This window comes from Tamandua tetradactyla, chromosome 1 (assembly GCF_023851605.1).
Source record: "Tamandua tetradactyla isolate mTamTet1 chromosome 1, mTamTet1.pri, whole genome shotgun sequence".
NCBI classification, from domain to species: domain Eukaryota; kingdom Metazoa; phylum Chordata; class Mammalia; order Pilosa; family Myrmecophagidae; genus Tamandua; species Tamandua tetradactyla.
Window position 1 is genome coordinate 218721562 of NC_135327.1, and position 23569 is coordinate 218745130.

Here is a 23569-nt window from a genome sequence, read left to right on the forward strand (position 1 = left end):
ACTCAATTGTGTTAAATTAAATGGTTTACATGGAGATGCATCTCCAGCCCACTCAAGGTGGGATTGCTTACTGGAGCCCTTTTTGAGGGAACAACTTTGGAAAAAGCTTGAGAACCCACACAGTCAGAGACCTTTGGTGATGAAGAAGGAAAATGACCCTGGGGGAGCTTTATGAAACAAGACTGGAGAGAAAGCTAGCAGACATCGTTGTTTGCCATTTGCCTTTCCAGTTGAAAGAGAAACCCTGAACGTCATCGGCCTTCTTGAACCAAGGTATCTTTCCCTGGATGCCTTAGATTGGAAATGTCTATAGACCTGCTTTCATTTGGACATTTTCACAGCCTTATAACATGTAAGTTTGAATCTTAATAAATTCCCCTTTTTAAAAGACATTCCATTTCAGGTATATCACATTCCAGCAACTTGCAAACTCAAAAAATTGGCTACTGGAATCTTCAAATAGCCAAGAAGACCCAAGGGTTGGGAAAACTCTAATGTGTAGCCTCTCTTACTTTCTAGTAATACTTGCTAAATCTGGGAAATTATGGGTATTGATGACAATGTTTGTGTGTGTGTGTGTGTGTGAGGTGACAACTTCTAAGGTAGTTTTGGCAGGCCTCATCTCCACTGGGGTGGGAGATGTTCTAGGTTGGTACAGGTATACAAGAAATAAACCAATGAGACAGCTACAGATAGTCTGGATTAGACATGAAGAATGGAAAAGGAATGAAGTGGTGGCTGCAGGGAACGGTCATCCCAATCATGTGACCACAAAAAGAGAACAACAGCCCTGGCTGGTAGGGAAGGAACATCATAGGCACTGGGAGGAGAGACCATCACTGTTTTGGCTCTCATCTGAAGGACATCTGGCCTTTCAGGTCATATCAGAAAGCTTTGATAACCCTGTCCCAGACTATGGCTACTGCTCTCAGCTTAACAAGTGGAAATGCATGCAAGAAACCTTAAATGAAATATACTGACTTTTAAAGTGAACAGTCTCCACCCTAAGACAGACCAGATTTTGATTTTCTGGATATCATATGGATATCATTTATGGATATCAATTTTCATATCTGAATCTCCTTTTTTGATGCCCTATGGTCTTCCACTACCACCTAAGAAAACTGTCCTATATGCTTTTCCCAGACCATAGCTACTGCTCTAAATTTAATTGATTGCTGGATCTATTATCTCCCACCCTGACCCTACTCCCATAAAATACTTCAAAGTGTTTCCTACCCCCCTTCTAGTATTAAGGTTCCCTCCCACTGTTAATCCCAACCTCCAGTCTTGTGCAAATTAAATCCTAACCCCAAATCCAGAAAAAAGCTGCTGCTGAAGTCACAACAAATAAGTCTTCTCTTTCCTGTGCAAGTGGTAATACAGTGAATTGCTCTGGACTTTCTGCCGGTCAGACAATGTAGGATATGTGAAATTGCTAGTACCTCTTATCACACTTGATTAATGACACATTTAACTGTCTTGGTTCTGAATAGAGACTCTGGCTGCTGTCTATACTCCAAATGGGCTTGATCATTCTGCTGGGAGACATAGTAACATTCATTCTTTTCCAATTTTGCCTAAGACAAATAAAAAGGAATTGACCCAAGTCCCTATCAGTACAACAAATAAGGGTATGTTGTGGGGAGGAATGTGCACCTAAAAGAATTCTTGGTTGGATACACTGAAGGTCAAGGAGAGGAGTTGTAAAGAAACATCTCCACCATGACCCTCTGACAACCTTACACAGATCCACATAGCACATAGACCACCTAGGCAATATCTGACCACAGTGTGACCCAAGTCTTGATGGAACATACTGAAATTTTTCCTGGAGAAAGGGAAGATAAGTCTTCTATAGGTAGTTTCTCATTTCCATATTGGGGAGACTGCCACAAGTTGCTGCTCATCCATCTCTCTGGTTTTGGTGGGGTGCAGAACCTTCCACCTCTCCCTTCCTTAGAGTATAGCTGAAGGATTCTAAGTCTAAAAAGCTTCTTGGTTGTAGTTTAGATTTCACTCCTCCATGGGAGAGCAATTCATTACTTGTTCTGCCTGTCAACTGACATTCTTTTCTGTATTGTCCTAAGGAACTAGGGACACAGGGAGCTGACGCTCTTGGTGGTGATCTTGCTCTTGTTGTATGTGTAAATTAATAAGCTGCCCAAATCCATTTGTGCCCACTGTCTCCTTAACATCCTATGTAGGAGGACATGTACTCCTAGGAAGAAGGAGTTTAGTATAATGAATTGGAAAAGAGCTTGGAGAATTATGAAGATACACTAAGTTAGATGACTATTTAAATGAATTTTGTTTAGATAGATATCTCACTGAGGGTAAAAAGAGGACTGCTATTCAGCCTTTAGTTTGACATACCACTGAAATTCTTCTGATCCACTTAGCAAACAGCTCTGCCCCAAACCATGCAAGTATGTAGTGGCTCCCCTGGCCCTTCACTCTAGAACCCCTCTTCAGTCCTCCCAGGATCCAGCAACTGAAAGAGTAATCGTTGGCACAACAAACGGTATACAGGGCCCTGATCCAGTATCAATATCTATTCTAAGTAGTTGTTGTCCATACTATCCTAATTGCTAAAACTTTTAGTATTATCACCAGGAACAAGATAGTACAGGCATAAAGAATACATATGTAACATGGATGTGCACATAAACACACCTTTTTCCTTAGTACAAAAGAAATCTATTAAAGGGAGATTATAGCCTAGACTAGAAATAAAAGCAGAGTGGAATTAGACCATCAAATAAAGACAGAAGTGGATTAAAAAGCACTGACTGCAATACAATGGACAAAAAGTACAGCAAATCAAGGAAATAAAGTTACATCAAAAATCCCTGTAAAATTGAACTATACATGTTTTCCTAAATATCTTACAGTGTTTTAAAACAGTTTCTTGCACTCTTTACGACTAGCTAAAAGTAATTTTATGAATGATCCATTACAGAAGATGGAGTATTTGAAATAACTGTGTAACTTAACCAGTTGAAGAAAATCCACTAAGTACTACAGAGCCACTTCAAATTCCTTATTTCAAGTAAACCTTAAGTATCACCAGGTAATCAAAAGACACATCCCTTGTCCATTCACTCTCACATTTAATGACTAGTGCACCCTCTCACCTCTCTCCTTAAACTCCTGCCCCATCCTGTCAGTTGATGATCTTTCTACTTCCTGAGAAAACTCCAAAGATAACTTCCACAGACTCCCCACAACTGTCCCCTCTCAGCACCTGAACCTCTTTCTCCCTACCTAATTTCAGAGATGAATGATACAAATTCTATCCCATCTCCTCTCATTTATTCAAGAATATTGTTCCAGCAATTCTTTCTCTCTCCTATACAGTCATTTTTTCCTCACTATTGGATCATTCCTATTAGCATACAAAAATTCTGTACTTTCTATCAATTTATAAAAGCCTTATTTTAGCCTTATTCCCTTGCCATTACCATCCAATTTTTCCTCCCTTTTGCAACAAAACTAAAATAACAAGTTTTCTTTGGTAGTTGTCTCCAATTCCCTTCTGTTCTCTCCTAATCACTACTCTTCTCAAGGCCAACAATGACCTCTTTCTAAATCCATTGGTCAGTGCTCAGTCCTCACCTTCTTCACCTATACTCAGCATGTGACATCATTGATTGGTCCCTTCTGCTAGTTACACATTCTTCACTTGTCTTCCAGGATACCACACTGTACTAGGCTTCTACCTCTTTAAGTAATTCTGTCTTATTCTCCTTTACTAGCCTCCATCTTGTCCCAGATGTTTGGAGACCTCAGGGCTCAATCACCTGTCTTCAATAAACTGTTTACACTCACTCCCTTCATGATCTAACCCAGTATTAAGTGTTGTCCATATACAAATGACTTATCAATTCCTATTTCCAACACACACCTCTCCCAAACACCAGAAGTATATTTCTGACTGCCTACTCAAAAGGGTATACAATATTTCTGATATTTCAGACTCACTATTCTCAAAACAGAACTCCTGATCTTCCTCCTCAAAACCTGTTCCACCCAAACCTATTCCACCAAATGTGACAGTAATTTAATTATTCTCTCAGATGAAAAGCCTTGAACTCATTCTTGGCTCTTCTCTTTTGTACTCCACATCCAATCCATGAGGCAAGCTTATTGACTCTACCTTCAAAATATCTCATTACCTCCAGTGCAACCACTACGCTGAGCTGAAACATCATCATCCCTCACCTGGTGTATTAGCTAGGGTTCTCTAGAGAAACAAAATCAGCAGGAGGTATCCATAGATATAAAATTTATAAAGGCATCTCACATAACATAGGAATGTAGAGTCCAAGGTCTGTAAGGCAGGCTATAAGCTGGGAACTCTGATGAAGGTCTTGAACGAACTCTCAGGAGAGGCTGTCTGGGCAACCATGGGAATGTAAGGGTCCAAGGTCTGTACAGCAGGCCACAAGCTGGCAACTCTGATGAAGGTCCTCAAGGAACTCTCAGGAGAGGATGGCCAGACAACCGTGGGAATGGAAGCATCCAAACCACAGGGAAGGCTGTGAAGCTGGTGACTCGAATAAAGGTTCTGGATGAACTCCACAGTAGAGGCTTGCTGGCTAAAGCAGGAAGAGTGACCCTCTGGTGATTAATCATCACTCATTGCAGACACTCCCCTTAGCTGATTACAGATGCAATCAGCTGTGGATGTAGCCAATGTGGTCAAGATTTAAGTCCATAAAATATTCTCATTCAGACAGGCCAGCACTTAACCTGACCAGACAACCAGGCACCACCACTTGGCCAAGTTCACACATGAACCTGACCATGAAAGTCCACCCCTTGTCAACTTGGCAGCTATACATATCACCTTAAACCATACATCCCTAAATAGAAAACAATAACAGACACATTTTTTCCTCACCTAACAATACTCAACTGTCCGACATACAACTAGAAATGCATTAAATCTTCCCAGAATAGGGTGTAAGTCCTTGGGTAATATTCACTTTTAAACTTGTTATCTTACAACATAAATACTATAACATGAACAAAACAGAATTCCAGTCCTCATTTCTGTTATTGATCACATGTTGTTGTTGTTCATGTTTATCACTACCTTCTTCCACTACCCATTCCATGTTCCCCTTACCCTCAGCAGGCATTTCAGAGAGCCATGGTTCTTTGCCTGGTGGGGTGCCCCAAACTTCATTCCTAAAGTTTCAGAGCCATTGGTAGTCCTGCCTGGATGGGGTTGTTTCAATTTTCCATTGATTTTAATCACAGGGCATGGTAGGACTAAGAGACACTCTAGGGGATCTCCTACATTCCAGGAAAACTCTTCTTTACCTCCATATGTAGTTGCAATCCTATTCCTCCCTGATATCAGGATCAACCATCCCAGCCAGTAAAGTAATACTATTCTTGGCTTATTGATCCAGGGAAATGAGTACCCTAAAGTGACCTGATGGCAGTCTTAGATTCCAGTTCAGTGGAATCATTGTTATTTCTCTTGATGGAAGCATTTCCCATTCTGGAACTAAAACCTGTAGACCAGCAGAGCTCAAGAGCACAGGGACAGGAAGCAAAAATTTTCCTAATGGATCACTCAGGGTATTAGTGAGTGGTGCTACTCCCATTTCCACCCCTTGGTTCCTGGACCCATGGATCCTGGCTGTGGGAAAAACAGCATCATACAGTGAATGCTGATTCAGAGCATACACAGCTGCCTGGAGAACATCATCCCAGCCCTGCCACCTAGTTGGCACTGTAATTGAATTTTCAAAAGGCCATTCCACCATTCTATCAATCTAGCTGCCTCTGGATGATGGGGAACATGGTAAGACCAGAGAATTACATGAGCACGTGCCCGTTACAACAATTCATTTGCTGTGAAATGGGATCCTTGATCAGAAGCAATGCTGTGTGGAATATCATGACGATGGATAAGGCATTCTTTAAGTCCATGGATGGTAGTTTTGGCAGAAGCATTGTGTGCACATATTCTATATTCAGAGTATGTGTCTATCCCAATTAGAAAACATTGCTGCACCTTTCATGATGGGAGTACTCCAATGTAACCAATCTATGACCGTGTAGATGGCTGATCACCTCAGGGAATGGCACCATATCGGAGGCTGAGTGGGGGTCTCTGCTGCTGGCATAGTGGGCATTCAGCAGTGGCTGTAGCCAGGTCAGCCTTGGTGAGTGGAAGTCCATGTTGATGACCCTATGCATAACCTCCATCCCTACCACCATGACCCTTTGTTCATGAGCCCACTGGGCAATGACAGAAGTTGCTGGGAAAAGAGGCTGACTGGTATCCACAGAACAGGTCTTCTTATCCACTTGATTATTAAAGCCTTTCTCTGCTGAAGTCATCCTCTTATGTGCATTCACATAATATACAAATATCTTCATGTTTTTAGGCCACTCAGAGAGGTCTATCCACATACCTCTTCCCCAGACCTTTTTGTCATTAATTTTCCAATCGCATTCTTTCCAGGTCCCTGACCATCCAGTCAGTATACAAACATATCCCTGGCAAGTTCTCCTTCCAAGCAAAATGAGCAACCAGAGGTACTGCTCGAAGTTCTGCCCACTGGAAGGATTTCCCCTCACCACTGTCCATCAGGGACATCCGAGTGGGGCTGTAGTAATAAAGCTCTCCACTTTCGGGTGGTACCTGTATATCATGCAGAACCATCTGTAACCCAGGCCCATGTTTTCTCTTCCTCAGTTCCCTTATAAGGAACTCCCCAAGAGGCCATAGCTCTGGACTGGGAAAGAGAAGGTAATGTGGCAGGAGTGTAGACCATGGGCATTTGGTCCACTTCCTCATGTAACTTACTTGTTACATGAGGAAGGACTTCAGGACTTGCTCTGGCTCTATCTTCTATATACCATTTCCATTCTATGGTGGAGTGCTGCAGCACATGCCCAACTTTATGGCTTTCTGGGTCAGACAACACCCAGTGCATGATAGGCAACTCAAGTCTCATGGTTAACATGGTGGCCCATGGTTAAGCATTCAGTCCCTACTAAGGCCCAGTAGTAGGCCAAAAGCTGTTTCTCAAGAGGAGAGTAGCTATCTGCAGCAGATGGTAAGGCTTTCCTGCAAAATTCTAAGAGACTGCATTGTGATTCTCCTATAAGGGCCTGCCATAGGCTCCAGACAGCATCTCTACTTGCCACTGACACTTCCAGCACCATTGGATCTGCTGGATCATATGGTCCAAGTGACAGAGCAGCTTGTACAGCAGCCTGGACCTATCACAGGGCCTCCTCCAAAATTAGCTGCTTCTCTGGTCACTATAATTGGGCCAGAGTAACAGAACCAAATGAGGAATATGTTGTTGCCAAAATCCAAACAGACAAACTAGGTTTTCTTCCTCTTTTTTGTTCATAGGAGGGGCCAGATGCAGCAACTTATTCTTCAACTTATAAAGGATATCTCAACATGCCCCATATCACTGGACACCTAGAAGTTTCACTGAAGTGGAAGGCCCCTGCATTTTTGTTGGTTTATCTCCCATCCTCTGACACATAAATACCTTACCAATAAGTCTAGAGTAGTTGACTTCTTGCTTACTAGGTCCAATCAGCATGATATCATCAATATAATGGACCAGTGTGATGTCTTGTGGTAGGGAGAAATAATCAAGTTCCCTGTGGACAAGATTATGGCATAGGGCTGGACAGTTGATATACCCCTGAGGTAGGACAGTGAAAGATTTTTTCAGACCTTGCCAGGTGAAAGCAAACTGTTTCTGGTGATCCTTATCAATAGCTATTGAGATAAAAGCATTTCCCAGAACAATAGATGTATACCAGATACCAGGGGATGTATTGAATTGCTCAAGCAATGATACCACATCTGGAACAGCAGATGCAATTGCAGTTATCACCTGTTTGAGTTTATGATAATCCACTATCATTCTCCAAGACCAATCTGTTTTCTGCACAGGCCAAATAGAAGAGTTGAATTGGGATGTGGTGGGATTCACCACCTCTGCATCCTTCAATTCCTCCAGGAATCTGGTATTGCTTATGATTTACTATTTTGCTAGGTAGGGGTAGTTCTAATGGCTTTCCTACCACAATAGTCCTCATTCCATGAATTAGAGAGCCAATGTGGGGATTTGGCCTGTTGCTCATTATGTCTATTCCAATTACGCCTCTTAATTGGACTCCCTGCTTCTATTCTTGATCTGTTATAGTCCATTCTCAACCCTGCAATCAGAGTGATCCTTTTAAAAATATAACTCAGATCATATTGCTTCTCTGCTCAAAACCTTGCAGTGGCTCTGTCTTATGACAATCAGAATAAAAGCCAAAGTTTTTAAATGACTTTAAAATCCTCACACCTATTTCCAGCTAAGATCTTGTTTCTATATGGTCTGGTCCCCTGTTACTTTCTGACATAATGACCTTCTACTCTCTTCGCTGTCTCTGTTCCAGCTACACTTGTCTCCTTGCTTTTTCTTCACCATACTTCCCCTTTTGAACCTTTACACTAGGTGTTTCCTCTGCCTAGAATGCTCTTCCTCTAAATATTGACATGACTAATCCTCTCATTTCCTCAAGAATTTGTTCAAATGCCAACTTCTCAGTAAGGCTTGAACTGCCTACCTTATATAAAACTGAAACTTCTATCTCGACTCTTGGCATCTCAATCCCCCTCTTTCAGTTCTGCTTTTTTTTTTCCATATCATAGAGTTATTACTTATTAATAGATTACAAAATTTACTATTTAATTATGCATGTTTTGTTTATTTTCTGTCTTTTGTACCTCCTCTAGAATATAAACTGCATTAGAGCGGAAACATTTGTCAGCTTTGTTTTCTGACATAGCCCTGTGGTTATTTGAAGCTGTATATACCCCAGAGAAACATGTTCTAAAATGTAATCCATTCCTGTGGGTCTGAAATCATTGTAAGTAGGACCTTTTGAGGAGGTTACTTTAGTTAAGGTCAGGAAGGTGTGGCCCACTCAGTCAGGGTTGATCTTAATCCTACTGTTGGAATCCTTTATAAGTAGAGTGAAATTCGGGAAGACAGAGAGAGAGCCACAGAAGGAAGAAATTGAAATCAATGGAACCCCAGAAGAGAATAGAGGGGCCAGAGAAGGCTAGCATGTGCATTGCCGTTGGACAGAGGAGCTAAGGACCAATGATCACTGGTAGCCAGCCTCAGAACACCAGTCTTCAGGGGGAAAGCAATGCCTTCAAACCTTAGTTTGGACTTTCTTTTAGCTTAAAAATTGTAAGTTAGTAAATTCCCATGGTTTAATCCCAACCATTTCATGGTATTTTCTTGAGTAGCCTAGGAAAATAAGACAATTATAAATGCCCATGACAGTGCCTGGCAGATACTGTTTAAGTCTAAGAAGCACCCACATCTTTAAAACTTCACAGATAATAGTAACAGAAATGATCATCAGTTAAAGCAGGGTGCCTACTATTTATTAACCATTGCAGGTCCTTGAAGAAAGCACTTAAATGATGTATCAGTCATAGCCCTGTTAGGAAACAAATGGCATACTCAAGCTGGATAATTTGAGATTTCAATAAAGGGACTATTTGCAAAGACATGGGCAGGATATAAGAAACCACAAAGGATAGTGTAATCTCCAGCAGCTAAGAACATCAAATGGAGCCATTACTTCCCATGGTCCAAAAGTGACCAGGATAGAGAGCAATTATAAAAACGCAGAAAGGCTGTGTGAAGGGAGTTATGGCTTTCCATGGCAGAACTCAGTTAGCCCTTGGTGACCCCTCAAAGAGGGACCCTGGAGAACAAACACCCTATTCTCTCTTTCCTCCATCATTTTTGTCCATCTATTAGATTGGAAAAGATTTAAAAGTTTGTTAATGCATGGTTTTGGCTAAGTGTGGGAATCATGTGACAGGATGAATCAGAACTAGTACAATCATTCTGAAAGGAAATATGTTAATATCTATAAAAAGTCGTAAATGCATATACCATTGTAAAAGCAATTGAATTTTTAACAATTTCTCCTTAAGATGGACTCATACTAGTGCAGCAACAGGTATGCAACTATGCAACATTGTTCATAATAATTAAAACAGAAATACCCTAAATTCAATTAGGCATTGAATTGATTTGATAAATTATGGTATGATTTGAAATAAATTAGGGTGCAGGCCTATAATGAAATAAAATGTTGACAGTAAAGAAGAATCACATGGATCTGTATATACTATATAGCTTCAACTCTAAAGTAAGATATAAACCAGTATGTATGTTCAAACCCATTTCTATAAATAAAAAGATTATACAGATAAATACGTGCATTTGTCCAGAAATTTTCTAAAATTCTTCATCTTATACAAACACATAAACACACATGCAAATTAACTATGGTTGCTTTTAGGGAATGTGACTAAAGGTCTCTGGAAAAGAAAATTTTATTTCATTAAACTGAATAAACTTCAATACTGCTTGATTTTTAATGTGTGCAGTTTTTTGTTTTACAATTAAAATATAAACAGCTTAAATGTTTTTAAACTGAGGACTTAAATATTTGATTTGTGACTGGCTAAAAGGATAGTAACTAAGAAATGAAAAGGATAGGAAAGCATTTCAATTTAAAAGGTAAAATATATAGTAGTATCAAAAATCTCTGGCTTTCCATAATTAATTCCATCATCAGCTCTGTTACAAGGCATTTGTAGCAAATTATGAATGAGAAATAAATTTCTCAATCTCTTTCCATCTTTTTTATCATATGAGCATGCAAACCTGGTCCCTGCACCCAATATACTTATGTTCTAACTAGGAATGAAAGGTTAAACAATACAAAGCAATATATGCCTCAATGTCAAATAAGAGGTACAATAAGTTATAGGAATTAAAGCATCCTTATTGACTAAACTACTTTGGAAAGGTATCAATTAACTGATGACTTTGATTTAGGTCTTGAATTTTGTACAAAGACTTTGGGTCAACAAAGAATAAGTTGTTTGGGGCATTCTAGTCAAAGGGTCACTGCTATATCAAAGACATGGAAGTGTTACAGTACAAAACTTTAGAAATGGTGAGTTTATTGGTCTATCTGGAGCAGAGAACTTATACAGTGAGTAATAAAGTTAAACATAAAATTGAGAGAAACTGTGGAGAGCTTTAAATCAGAGGTCAATAAATGGGAACGGGAAAACAGGATTACAAAGCAAGGACACATGTTTTTGTTTTTGTTTTTGTTTGCATGGGCAGGCATCGGGAATTGAACCAGGGTGTGTGGCATGACAGAGGAGAACTCTGCCTGCTGAGGCACCATGGCCCACCCATTTTGAGGTAACTGAAGATACAGCTACGAAAAATAATACAGACCACCTATTTCCCCAAACAGGTAGCATTTTGCATAACTATATCACAATCAGGAAATTGATCAGAATGGGTCTTCACCCAGTTTCCCCAAATGGTAGCATTTTTCATAACTATATCACAATCAGGAAATTGATCAGAATGGGTCTTAATCTTGTTACTTTATAAACAGGATGAATTCAGATGAGAGAGAAAGCCACAGAAGCAAGAAGCTGAAATATCCAGAAGAGACCAACAGACCCTGCCATGTGTCTTACCATATGACATAAGAACCTATGATTACTAACAGTCGGTGATCCTTGATGATGCCTTGATTTGGGTATTTTCCCTGCCTCAAAACTGTGAGCAAATAAATTCCCATTGTTTAACCCAATCCATTTCATGGTATTTTCTTTGAGCAACCTAGGAAATTGAAACAATGTCTTTGGCCAATTTTCTAACTAGATTGTTTTTCACTGCTGACTTTTAAGAGTCATTTATACATTCTAAGTACAAGTTCTTTGTCAGATATATACGTTTCCAAACATTTTCTCCCAGCCTGCAGGCTGTTACTTTCATCCTCTTATCAGGGTCTTTCTCAAAGTAAAAGTTTCTTTATTTTGATGAGACACAATTCATCATTTTTCTTTTTATGGATGACGCTTTAGGTGTCAAATCCAAGAACTATTTGCCTAGCCCTAGGTCCTAAAATAAAGTTTTTTAAAAGTTTCATTGTTTTACTTTTCACATTTATGCCACTAATACATTTTGAGTTAATCTTTTTATAAGATACAAGGTTTAGGTTGAGGTTCATTTTTTTTGCCTATGGATATCCAATGGCTCCAGCTCCATTTGTTGAAAATGCTGTCCTTCCTCCATTGAGCTACTTTTGCATCTTTGTCAAGAATCAGTTGGGCATGTTTGCATGGGTCTATATCTGTATTCTCGTCTCTATTCCATGATCTATGTGTCTATCCCTCCACCAATACCACACTATCTCTGAATTACTATAGCTATACAATAGACCTTAATATCATGTAAAATGATTTCTCACAGTTTATTCTCATTAATAAAAAAAATTAGCCACTCTGGGTCCTTAGTGTTTCCATATAAATTTTAGTATAAATGTGTCTGTTTCTGTTAACAACCTTGCTGGGATTTTGATAGCAATTTCATTAAGCAATTTAGGGACAATTGACATTTTTCCTATGTTTAATCTTTTATTCCAGGAACTTTCCAATTATTTAGGCTCTCTTTTTTTTTTATCAGCATTTTGTAATTTCCAGCATATACTTTATATGATTTGTTAAGCTTCTGCTTAAATTTGTACCTAATTTGAAGCTTATTCCTAATTTAAATTATATTCCTAAGTATTTCTTTTACTTTGGAGCACTGTTAATAGTTTTTTTTTTATTTTGGCTTTCACATTAATTCCTAATATATAGAAATACAATTGATCTTTGCGTGTTGACATTTTAGCCTTCAGAACTTGAAAATGTTATTTGCTTTCATAGGTTCCTTAGGATTTTCTATGTAGACAATCATTTCCTCTGCCTGGTCCAGTTTAATGTCTTCCTTTCCAAACTGTGTGCCTTTTATTTCTTTTTCTTGCCTTTATGCAGTTCCTGGAACTTCTAGTACTACAGTGAATATGAGTGGTAAGAGTGCACATCCTTGCCTTACTCCTGATATCAAAAGGAAAATATTAAGTCTCTCATCATTAAGTATAATAATAGATGTCACTTTTTAAAATGTTCTTTATCAAGTTGAGGAAGTTTCCTTTTATTCCTATTTTTCTGAGTGTTTTTATCATGAATGGGTGTCAAATTTTGTGATAGGTTTTTTGTGCATCAACTTATACAATCATCTGAGTTTTTGTTTTACCCTGTTAAGATGGCGGATTACACTGACTGAATTTCAAAACCTGAAACTGTTCTCACCCACCATGCAGGAGACCCAGGTTCAATTCACGGTCCATGCACTACCCTTCACCCTGCCCCCCCCCCCCAAAATTAACAAATGGTGCTGCAATAATGGGATAGTCACATGGATAAAGAACGAAATGTGACCCCCACCATACAGCATACAAAAAAAAAAAAAAAAAAAAAAACCTGAAACCAGCATGCCTGGGTGAACCCCACTTGATTATGGTGAATAATTATTTTTATATATTGCTGAATTCCATTTGTTTATATTTTGTTGAGGACTTTTGCACCTAAGTTCATGAGAAATATTGGTCTGTATATTTCTTTTCTTGTACTGTCTTTGTCTAGTATAGGTATCAGGGTAATATATCCACACAAAATGAGTTGAGAAGTGTTCACTCCTCTCCTACTTTCTAGAACAGATTATGTAAAATTGGTGTCAATTCTTCTTAAATGTTTAGTAGAATCCTCATGTAAAACCATCTGGGCCTGGAGATTTCTTTTTCAGATGTTTTAATTACAAATTTAATTTCTTTAAAGGTTATAGGACTTTTTTTTGGTTTGCTAAAGCTGTTGGAATGTAATATACCAGAAATGATTGGCTTTTATGAAGGGGTGGAATGCAATATACCAGAAATGGATTGGCTTTTATGAAGGGGATTTATTAGGTAACAAATTTACAGTTTTAAAGCCAGGAAAATATCCAAATTAAGACATAAAGAGGAAGATACCTTGACCCTGAAAAGCTAATGGCATCCTAGGTTTCTCTGACACATGGGAAGGCATGGAGCTGGCATATGCCAGTCATTCACTCCTGGGTTGTGCTGTTTTCAGCTTCTGATTCCAGTGGCTTTCTCTCTGAGCTTCTGTTGGTCTTTGCTTGCTCCTCCAGGGACACCTCTCTGAGCTCTCTGTATCCTGCAGGTCCACTCTTAGCATATCCAGGACACTTCTTTCTCTCTCTGGGCTGTGTATCAGCTCTCTCCAAAATGTCTTTGGGTGTTGCTTTTCTCTCTCTAAACCTCTCTTAGCTTTTACTGTCTTTCTGTCCTCTTACAAAGGACTCCAGGAACAGAGGATTATGGCTCACCTTGAATTGGGTGGGTCACATCTCCATAGAAACGACCTAATCAAAAGGTCCCACCCACAATAGGTCTGCACCAACAAGAATGGATTAGAATAGCATCAGCTTTTCTGGGCTACATAACAATTTCAAACCAGCACAGGACTATTTCATCTTGATTGACTTTTGGTAATTTATGGTTTTGCGGGAATGGGGTACATTTCTTCTAAGAGTGTAAATTTATTTGTAGTATTCCCTAATTATCCTGTAAGTACCTGTAGGATCTTTAGTAAAATCCCATTTTATTCCTGATATTGGTGATTAGTGACTAGTGACTTTCCTCTTTTTATCCTTGACAGTTTTGCCAGAAGTATATAAATTGTATTGATTTTTTAAAAGAACCAGCTTTTTGTTTCATTGATTTTTTTTTTTTTTTTTTTTTTGCATATGCAGGCATCAGATATTGAACCTGGGTCTCCGGCATGGCAGGTGAGAACTCTGCCTGCTGAGACATCATGGCCCACCCACATTGATTTTTTTCTATTTTGTTTTTTATTTGCTACCTTCTGCTTACTTAAGGTTTATTTCATTCTTTTCTAGTTTTTTTGAGGTAGGGACATGGATTATCGATTTTAAATCTTTCTTCTTTTCTAATTTAAGTAGTAGTACTATGAATTTTCCTCTCAGTGCTGCTCTAGCTGAATTACACACATTTTGAGGCTGTCATTTCAGTTTCATTTAGTTCTATGTAGCTTTGTATTGCCTTGAAAACTTCCTCTTTGACCCATGAATTATTTAGATGTGTGTTGTTTACTTTCCATGTGTTTGGAGATTTTATTGATTTGTCATTGGTTTCTAGTTTGGCTCTACTATAGTCAGCATGATTTCAATTCTTTTAAATTTATTAAGGTTTGTGCAATGACCCAAGATATGGGGCAGCTTGGTGAATATTCCATTGGCACTTGGAAAAAAAGGTGTATTCAGCTGTTGTTATGTCATATGGTCAACATATTTCAGTTTAGTCCTATTGGTTGATCACGATGTTAATTTCTTTTATATCCTTGCTGGTTTTCTGTCTAACAGTTCTATTAATTGCCAAAAGTGAAGTGCTGGAATTTCCAACTATGATTGTTGATTTGTGTATTTCTCTTTTTATCTCTATCAGGTTTTGCTTTGTGTATTTTGAAGCATCACTATTTGGTATTATTATGTCTCCCTGATGGAGTAAACTCAGTGATTTTCTTTTGCTTCTGAAGTCTAATTTACATGGTATTAATATAACCACTTCTTTTTTATTAATATTTGCATGGTGTATCTTTTTCCATCCTTTTACTTTCTACCTGTCAATGTCGTCGTATTTGAAGTGATTTTCTTACAAACAGCATATTATTAGATTCTGTTTTTTCATCTGTTTGCCAATATATTTCTTATATAAAGTGAGACCATTTGTATTTTCAAAACATCATAGCTATTGGAGAAATTCTCACCCTAAGAAGACAACAAAACCAATTAACTAGAGAGAAGAATTACAGACAGAGATTATATAATAATTCTTTGGGACATGTAAGAAGTGTTCAATAATGGTGAAATAAACAATCAGCTGTAATAGATAAATGAATTATGATGCATGTCCTTAATATTGAGTGCAATTTTGTGTTTTATCTAAATATTTCATGATAGAAGAAAGTGTTCGTGCTATATTAAGTAAAAAAGTAGGTTACAACCTATGCCCTCTAAATCTAACTTTATTTGAAAGATATTCAGTGGAAAGATACTCAATTGTTATCATTGGTTCTCTCTGAGTGAGGGATGGTGGATGATTTTTATAATTAAAACATTTTATATTTATAATTAGAAAAAACATTATTTTCAAAATATTAATGCCAATTTAATTATGCCAAGGTAGTGGTTGTGCTTAACATCCTAATATGATGAAATAATAAAATACTGATGCTGACACTTTGCTTTCTTTAAGATAAAAGCAATCTTCTTTGAAAATATTTTTCTCATACTCAGGAATATTTTTAAGTCCCTTTCATTTGAAAGGATAATTAAAGTGGAGGTAAAATCCAAAGATTTCTGTGGAAATAGCTCTTGCCTCTTGCCGTGCCTTTTATTGCTCATATTGCTGTGTAATTACTTTTGATATCATGGTGTTTACCTAAATGGCTTGTCAAGGTTTCATTTTTTCCTATTTAAAACATCAGCCTTGTTCTATGTGTGACCAAAGCTTCAAAGTTATCTTACAGTGTTCCAAAGAGAACTGAACTCTTGGCTTCTCTGAGTTGCTGTCCCCAAAACTTTTAGAGAATTTACTGCTTCATAGATCATTTGTCTATGTTCATTTGTCATAGTTCACTCATCAAGTACAGATCCAAATGTTTTCAGTCTTAACCTGGGCTCACTGAGAAGCCACCCTCCAAGGCAGCAGTGATGCAGATCTGGTAAGGGAGACGTCTACGTAAAAGCCTTGCTGAAGGACAACACCCCAGTTATGTGAAGGGAAAGGAGGCTGGGGCTCATTTCATGGGGCCTGAATTTGTTTGGGTGTTTTTGGGTAATAACTTCAAAAGGCAATGCAGGAAGCAGTTTATCATGACAATGGAAAGCAAGGCTTTAGAAATCAGACAGATCTGAACTTGAATCGCAGTTGAGTAACCCCTAACAAGACATTTTTCTCATTTTCAATTTCTTTATCTGAAAATGAGGTCTCCAATACTTACATCATGGAGTGGGGAATATATGAACTATGTCGAATAATTAGCAAAGGACCTGGAACATAGCAAAATTCAATGAATATTTGTATGAGACGTAATTTTAATTGTCACCTGCCTGGTGAAAGTAGGGTGATGACTCACACCACATCACTGTCTTCCAGTGGGAGTGTAATCTCAGCTCCCCACTGGACTCCAATAAACCAGGAAGGAAGACACTAAGGTTTGAGTCACACCTCTTTCTTTGCTGCAGCATGGGGGTAGAAGTTCAGCAAATCACTGCGCCATGACACCAGGGGTAGGTGAGGACCACCTTAGCCCCATCTTCTACCACCTCACTGAGGTTTGTGAGTATGGAGGTTCAGTTTCAAACTAGCCCAAAATTGTTATATTTAGGTGAAAAAATCTGGTGTAAGTATAAAGGCAGGGGAAAGACATAACCGGAAAACTAGCAGGCAATTCTAATAATTTAGTTTGAGATAGTAGGAGTCTAAAGTAAGATAAGAGCCTCAAGGGTGAAAAGGAAATACATTCTGAAGAAAATCTTTAGTTTCTCATAAAGATAAATGGGGTTCTAAAAAATAATAATAAATAAATGGGGTTCTAGAAAGAGAAAAATGATGGAGAATGGGTGACTGAAAAAGAATACAGAACTGAAAAAAATAATGGAAGTGCTTTGGAATGCTTGAAATAACAGCAAAGTGAATCACAGAAGTGAATCACAGCTTGAGACAGACATTTGGAAACCAACAGTATAAAGGTAATAGGTAAAAATGTAAAAATATATTTGTCTGGATTAGAAAGAATAAAAAGAGAATAAAAATGAGTACAGAGATAAGAAACGCTCACAGTTATAAAGTTTTAGCAAAAAGAAGAGCCAGCAAAGAAAATTAAAATAGCAACTGGAGAGATAGGAGGATAATCAGATACTCTGTTAAGGAAGAAAGAGTAGTCAGTATTTGTGTCATTCATGAAATGTTACAGACTATGGGAACAAAAGAATTCTATGTATAACTTACTCAGATTTCCACTTACCTAACACCCCCCTCACTAACACCCTCCCCCCAAAAATCATTAAATGTATTCTATGTAGGATGATGATTTATTCATCTATTTAACTTCAAATAACTAAACATGAATTATCAAAAATAATGAGTGCCAACAACTAATGGGAGCAACATCATAATCATTCATTTGAACTCTCTCCCAAAAAAGAAAAACTGTTTTCTTACCTAAAAAGTAGGAAATTGATTCTTTGGAATATATCACTGTGCCAACTCAATTTTTAATAAAGGTGTTCATGAACAATAAAATATTGATTAGATCTTATCTAATTACCTGTTCATTATTGGGAGCTACCTGAAAAAACTAAGAAGAGAGATTACAAGTCAGATATTCCAAAGCCAGCAATGTCCAAGGGAATTTTCTAATAATAGCCACATGTAGCTACTGAGCACCTGAAATGTGGCTAGCGTGATTAAGGAATTTAATTTTTAATTGAATTTAATTGAAACAGCAACATGTGGCTAGTGACGATGGTATATGGCAAAATTTCAAATATGAACATCTCTAGTCAGAAAAAGTGACTAGACATTCTGATCAGATTTAGAAGGTCTATGTACAGCCATAATATCTGAATCACTGTCTTATAGTCAAAGCTAATTATATATTCCCTCTTATTGTGTTTAATTCTTTGAGTTCTTATAATTTACTTACATGGGTTTAGACAACATGGCTTTGAAGGAGTATTTAGATATATGTTTCAGACGTTCTTTCAGTTGTGCAAGTCTTTGCACTTGCTTTATTACTTCTGAAAAGCTTAAAATGGTTGTTTTTTCAGGTACTGGACACTCTGCTTCTAGAACACTTTGATCTTTACTTATCTAAAACAATAAAATTAATCAGTTACTTATGAAATACTCCTTTTGCTCTCTATAACTCATTTATCATACCTAAATAATTATTAAAATATCCTTATCTATTGCTATAGATAAGGATATTGTACAAATTTACAAGCAATTATCTATAACAAAAATATAGCGTAGTATTGACTATTACATGACAAAACTGAAATCCAATCTTCTGTTTACTATTTAAATAAATAGGAATTTTAATCAAGTTCAATAGCAATCACACAAAAGGAAGAATTACGTACAATTCAAAATATTTAAATGAGCAATATTAAAACAATTACTTCCCCCAAATCCTTTTGAGAATACCCTTACTGTAATGAATTATGGAATGAAAGTAATTTGCTCTCAAAGGCTAATACCCCCTACTACAAATTTCCAGAAATTAACAGATAAAGAAACAAGAAGCTAGTATTCCTCAGTCTGCATGGAGAAGACTGTGACAAGCCATTTGGAATAGACCAAGCTGAAAAGGTATGGTCAGTACAGAGAATTAGCAAAATCCAAAGAATAAGATGACAGAGCATAATTAATATTCTAGTCAATAGGTCTACTTAAAGGAAATTCAGCAAGAATGAGTGTCTAAAAAAAACCACAGTGAAAAAAGCCTAGAAACAGACAATATGTGGAGATATAAACAGGCAGAATAGCACTAGGGGTCAGGAAATTATGACTGGAGACTAACAGAGATCCACTCGTGGAAAGAACACTAATTCTTATGACGGGAGGGAAATCTGGAGAAAAAAAAAGTGAAGGCATAATCCTACATCCTGGTGAAGAGAAACTCTAGCATTTGGGGGCTTAAAACAAAGACTCTATTTTAATATTAGGTACCTGGCATGGGATTAGGATATAATATCAGGCAATAAATGCTGGGCAGTGTACTAGAAATCTGAGATTAGGAGGAGTGAGGATGTGGGAAGGGAAGCAGAACAGGTGGAAGGAAAGCAGGAGACCTATAGAAACTCTGTGGACAAAGGTAAGATACAAAAGAAGAGGCTACCAATTATAAATCAAATCTAAAAAGTGATATGGCATAAAAGGTATATGTACCATGTATCAAGTTATTGATATTATTTATCCAAATCTACCCTTAATCTACCCTGCTTGTGATAATGGAATATTTCCACTTTGACAAGTGGCAAATGTTAATTTTCATCAGTAGAGGCTGCTAAAGAGACACTAGAGGAAGATTTTCTTCTTGTGTCTCTTCTCTGTTTATTCCTATGGCATGGGCAGCGAGCAATGCACCTAGTACCTAGTAGAGCTCACCCACAGCAAGGTTCAACACCATCCCATGAGTGGCTTCCTGGCAAGGTCCCTAGAATAGCACCTTTCCATGGGCAGCTTCCCTGGCACTTCTTACCAAAATCCACCTCTCTGTGGGAAGCTTTCCAGCATACTTCATTATGAACAGCTTCCCAGTGAATTCTGAAATATAGTACACCCCTGGAAGATGGCTTGTCCCAACACTACAATAATGGTTTCCCACGGTACCACCCCCCAGAAGCTTCTCAATGAATTCCAATTCCACCAGTATGGTGCCTAAGCAAATTTCTACACCATCTAGTAGACAACAGCTGTGCCCTCTTCAACCAGGTCTGGATCTCAGGGATTGAATATGGGGTGGGGTATGGGAGTGAATGGAAGTGAGTTGCCAAGAATGGTCACCACATTTCTGGTTTACCCAACTGAATATATGATACTACATTCATTTAGACAAGGAACACTGGAAGAGGTATGAGTTTAGACATAAAGAATTCTTTTTTTTTCACCCATTGGGTTTGAAGTACAATAGTCTATTAGGTAATTATACACAAGTCTAGAGTTCAGAGGATAGTTTTGAGCAAGAAGTGCATATTTCTAAATTACTAGCATTTAGTAATTGAATGGAAACTTTGGATGAGATTCCCTAGGGAGAAAGTTTGGAGTAAGGGGAAAAAAAATGAAGGCACAGAATGAAATCTTGAGACACATTTAATGGCTGGATAAAGGAGGTGACCCTGAAAGGGAAAGAGTCAAAAAGGCAAAACAATAACCAGGAGGGTGTAATTCATAGAAGCCAATGAATAGGGTTTCATAACAGAGGAAGTGATCAAAAATGTTAATTATAGCCAAGGTAAAGAAATATGCCTGTTGAATTTAACAACATACAAACTGCTGTAAACCATACAGAAAATATTTTCTTTGTGATAGGGTCAGAATCTAATCTGGATAGATTAAAAAATGCTTGGGAAGTAAAAACAATAGTGGATAGTAAATTGTGAACAAAAAATTGGCTCTGAACCTGTAATGTATCTTCCACAGCTAAGCTATTAAGGTTTTATAGGAAGTACATAAACAACTCAAATGGTTTATTTGATACCCCTAGTTGCCCTTTCAAGGAGAAAATGTCCAGATTAACTGCTTTGCTAGTGCCAGTTTATCAACTGAATAACAAGTTTTAAAAGCCAACTAGTTTTGGGTGGTCAGCTGTGGTTCAGTGGCAGAGTTCTCACCTGCCATGCCAGAGACCCAGGTTTGATTCCCAGTTTCATCGTTCCTGGACTGTCTGCCTGTCTGAAATGTTTTTCCCTGCCCTCTTTATAAATCTTGATGTTTGTCTTTATTCTCTTATAAAAATTAATATTTCCCTCATATTAATAAAAGAGAAATATGCCTGTAGCTAGAGGGAAATATGATATCAAATGAGAGAGACTTGAGCATATTAAAAACCTGAAAGAAAGGTATAATTAAATGGGAAAAGTTGGATATACAAGAGAGAATGATTAATCAAAGTTCTTAAGAAGGCAAGAGGAAACAGGATCCAAAGCAGAGGTGAAAGGACTAGTATTAAACAGAAGGAGAAACAACATCTCTGTTTTAACAGGATGAAAGAATGATAGGATAAGTATGGGCATAAGTTCATTTCTGTTTGGTAGCAGGAGTTGAAGGGGTTCCAACCAAAAAAAATGACTTGTATTTTGAGCATTCCAAGTTACTGGCTGAGAGTGAAGAGGAAAATGGGACAGAGGGAATGAGTGTGAGGTAGTAGCTGAAAAGTGTTGAAATTTATTTCAGATGTGCAATAGAATTGTCAGGCAGTATTTGGAGCAACTATGTCTAACCCTTTGCATAATTTCTTTGGTAGTGTTTCTTTGCTAAGATACAGGCCCAGTAAATAATTCAATTCATTCAGGGTTAAGTTTTGTTAGACAAGTATTTTGAAAACAGAAAGAGGTAGAAGTGATTAGGAAAATCAAGAAATTCACTGTGATTATATGCATAGTCTCCAAGCCGAATAGAAATAGTAAAAGAGGCGGCAAGAAGGTAGAGGAATAAATGAAATGGAGGTCTTAAGTTAGAGTTGTCAGAGAAGTACTTATAGAAATAATTGGGAAGATAGAAAATTATAGCTCAAGAGTGAATTGCTCAAATGAGTAATTTTTAAAATAAAGCAATTTGGTTAATGTCAAGGTCCACACATCTTTCTCCTAGGGAAAGAAGGAGACTAGATCTTTGGAGATGAGGAGGTCAAAGAAATAGAAGGCCAGAGACTTGGATAGGTCATGCATATTGACAGGACTAAGTGAAAAAGAAGAGAAAAACACAATCCATAAATAAAATAGAATTTTAAAAAACAGGTTTTTAAAATTTTCTTGAAAATAAAAAAGCAGTAGACAAGCTAAATTTCACAAGTTACAAAGAAATACATATACATGAGGTTAAATGAGTAATGGATTTCAGTGCACCCTACTTCACTGGAAAGATAATGACCAATACGCTATGATTAAAGGAGAACCTCTGGGTGCAAGGGTAGTTCAGTGGTAGAATTCTCACCTGCCATGTGGGAGGCCCAAGTTCAATTCCAGGCCTCTGCATTCCCCCTACACCCCCCCAACAAAAACCTCAACAAATAGTGCTGCAATAACAGGGTACTCACATGGAAAAAGAATGAAATGTGACCCCCACCATACAGCATACAAAAAAAAAAAGAGAACCACTAACTAATGTAAGCCATACCTATCCTAAAGCAAAGAGTGTACATATCATGAAAGTTTCTACTCTGGGGCCAGAGGAAAAATAATAAGGTACTAGAAGATAGGTACAAATTCTATTTTTACCCTTTAATTTTATATCCCAAATAAATGGGCCTCTTTTCCTTAAAGAGCCTAGGACAGATCCATAAGAGTGACAAATGGAGAACTTGAATTACCTGTAAATCACTAAAGCTAGCCCAGAAATCATCCTGCACCATTAATAGTACACATAAATTCTTTACTAAAAAAAGAAAGAAAAAAAGAAAGAAACCCTTAGAAAAGAGACTAATGTTTCTCAAACTGGTGGTGAAGCATATGATTTTCAAAAATACAAAAGAACATCATTCAAAAACACAATAAAGGGCGGGCCACGGTGGCTCAGCAGGCAGGAATGCTTGCCTGCGACTCCAGAGGACCCGGGTTCGATTCCCGGTGCCTGCCCATGTTAAAAAAAAAAAAACAATAAATTCAAAGAAAGATAACATATAATTTTATATCTAAATATATATCATAGGCATAAGTTTGTAAATACAGGAGAAAAAATTTGATAAAAATTTTTATTCTCTCTCTCATATAAAATGGGAAAAGATTCATTTCCATTATTCAATTTAAGGAGAAGGAATATGTCAGAT

The 23569-nt window shown here is 37.6% G+C and overlaps 1 protein-coding gene across 23 annotated transcripts in view; it reads right to left on the reverse strand.

Moving 5' to 3' along the window:
* CCDC7 (coiled-coil domain containing 7) overlaps positions 1-23569 on the reverse strand; it is a 394574-nt gene that overhangs the window by 312111 nt on the left and 58894 nt on the right. For 18 of the 23 annotated variants that reach the window (XR_013172290.1, XR_013172260.1, XR_013172287.1 and 15 more), the window contains one exon: positions 18725-18891. The exons of 1 other annotated variant lie outside the window; for it this stretch is intronic. Coding sequence is in view for 2 of the 22 variants with exons in the window: in XM_077152126.1 (XP_077008241.1) it covers positions 18725-18891 (167 nt within the window). In the remaining 20 variants the exon portion in view is untranslated. Of the gene's footprint in view, positions 1-17017; positions 17423-18346; positions 18377-18724; positions 18892-23569 lie in introns of those variants that run through there. 4 more of the 23 variants (XR_013172291.1, XR_013172292.1, XR_013172297.1 and 1 more) reach the window with 4 other exon arrangements.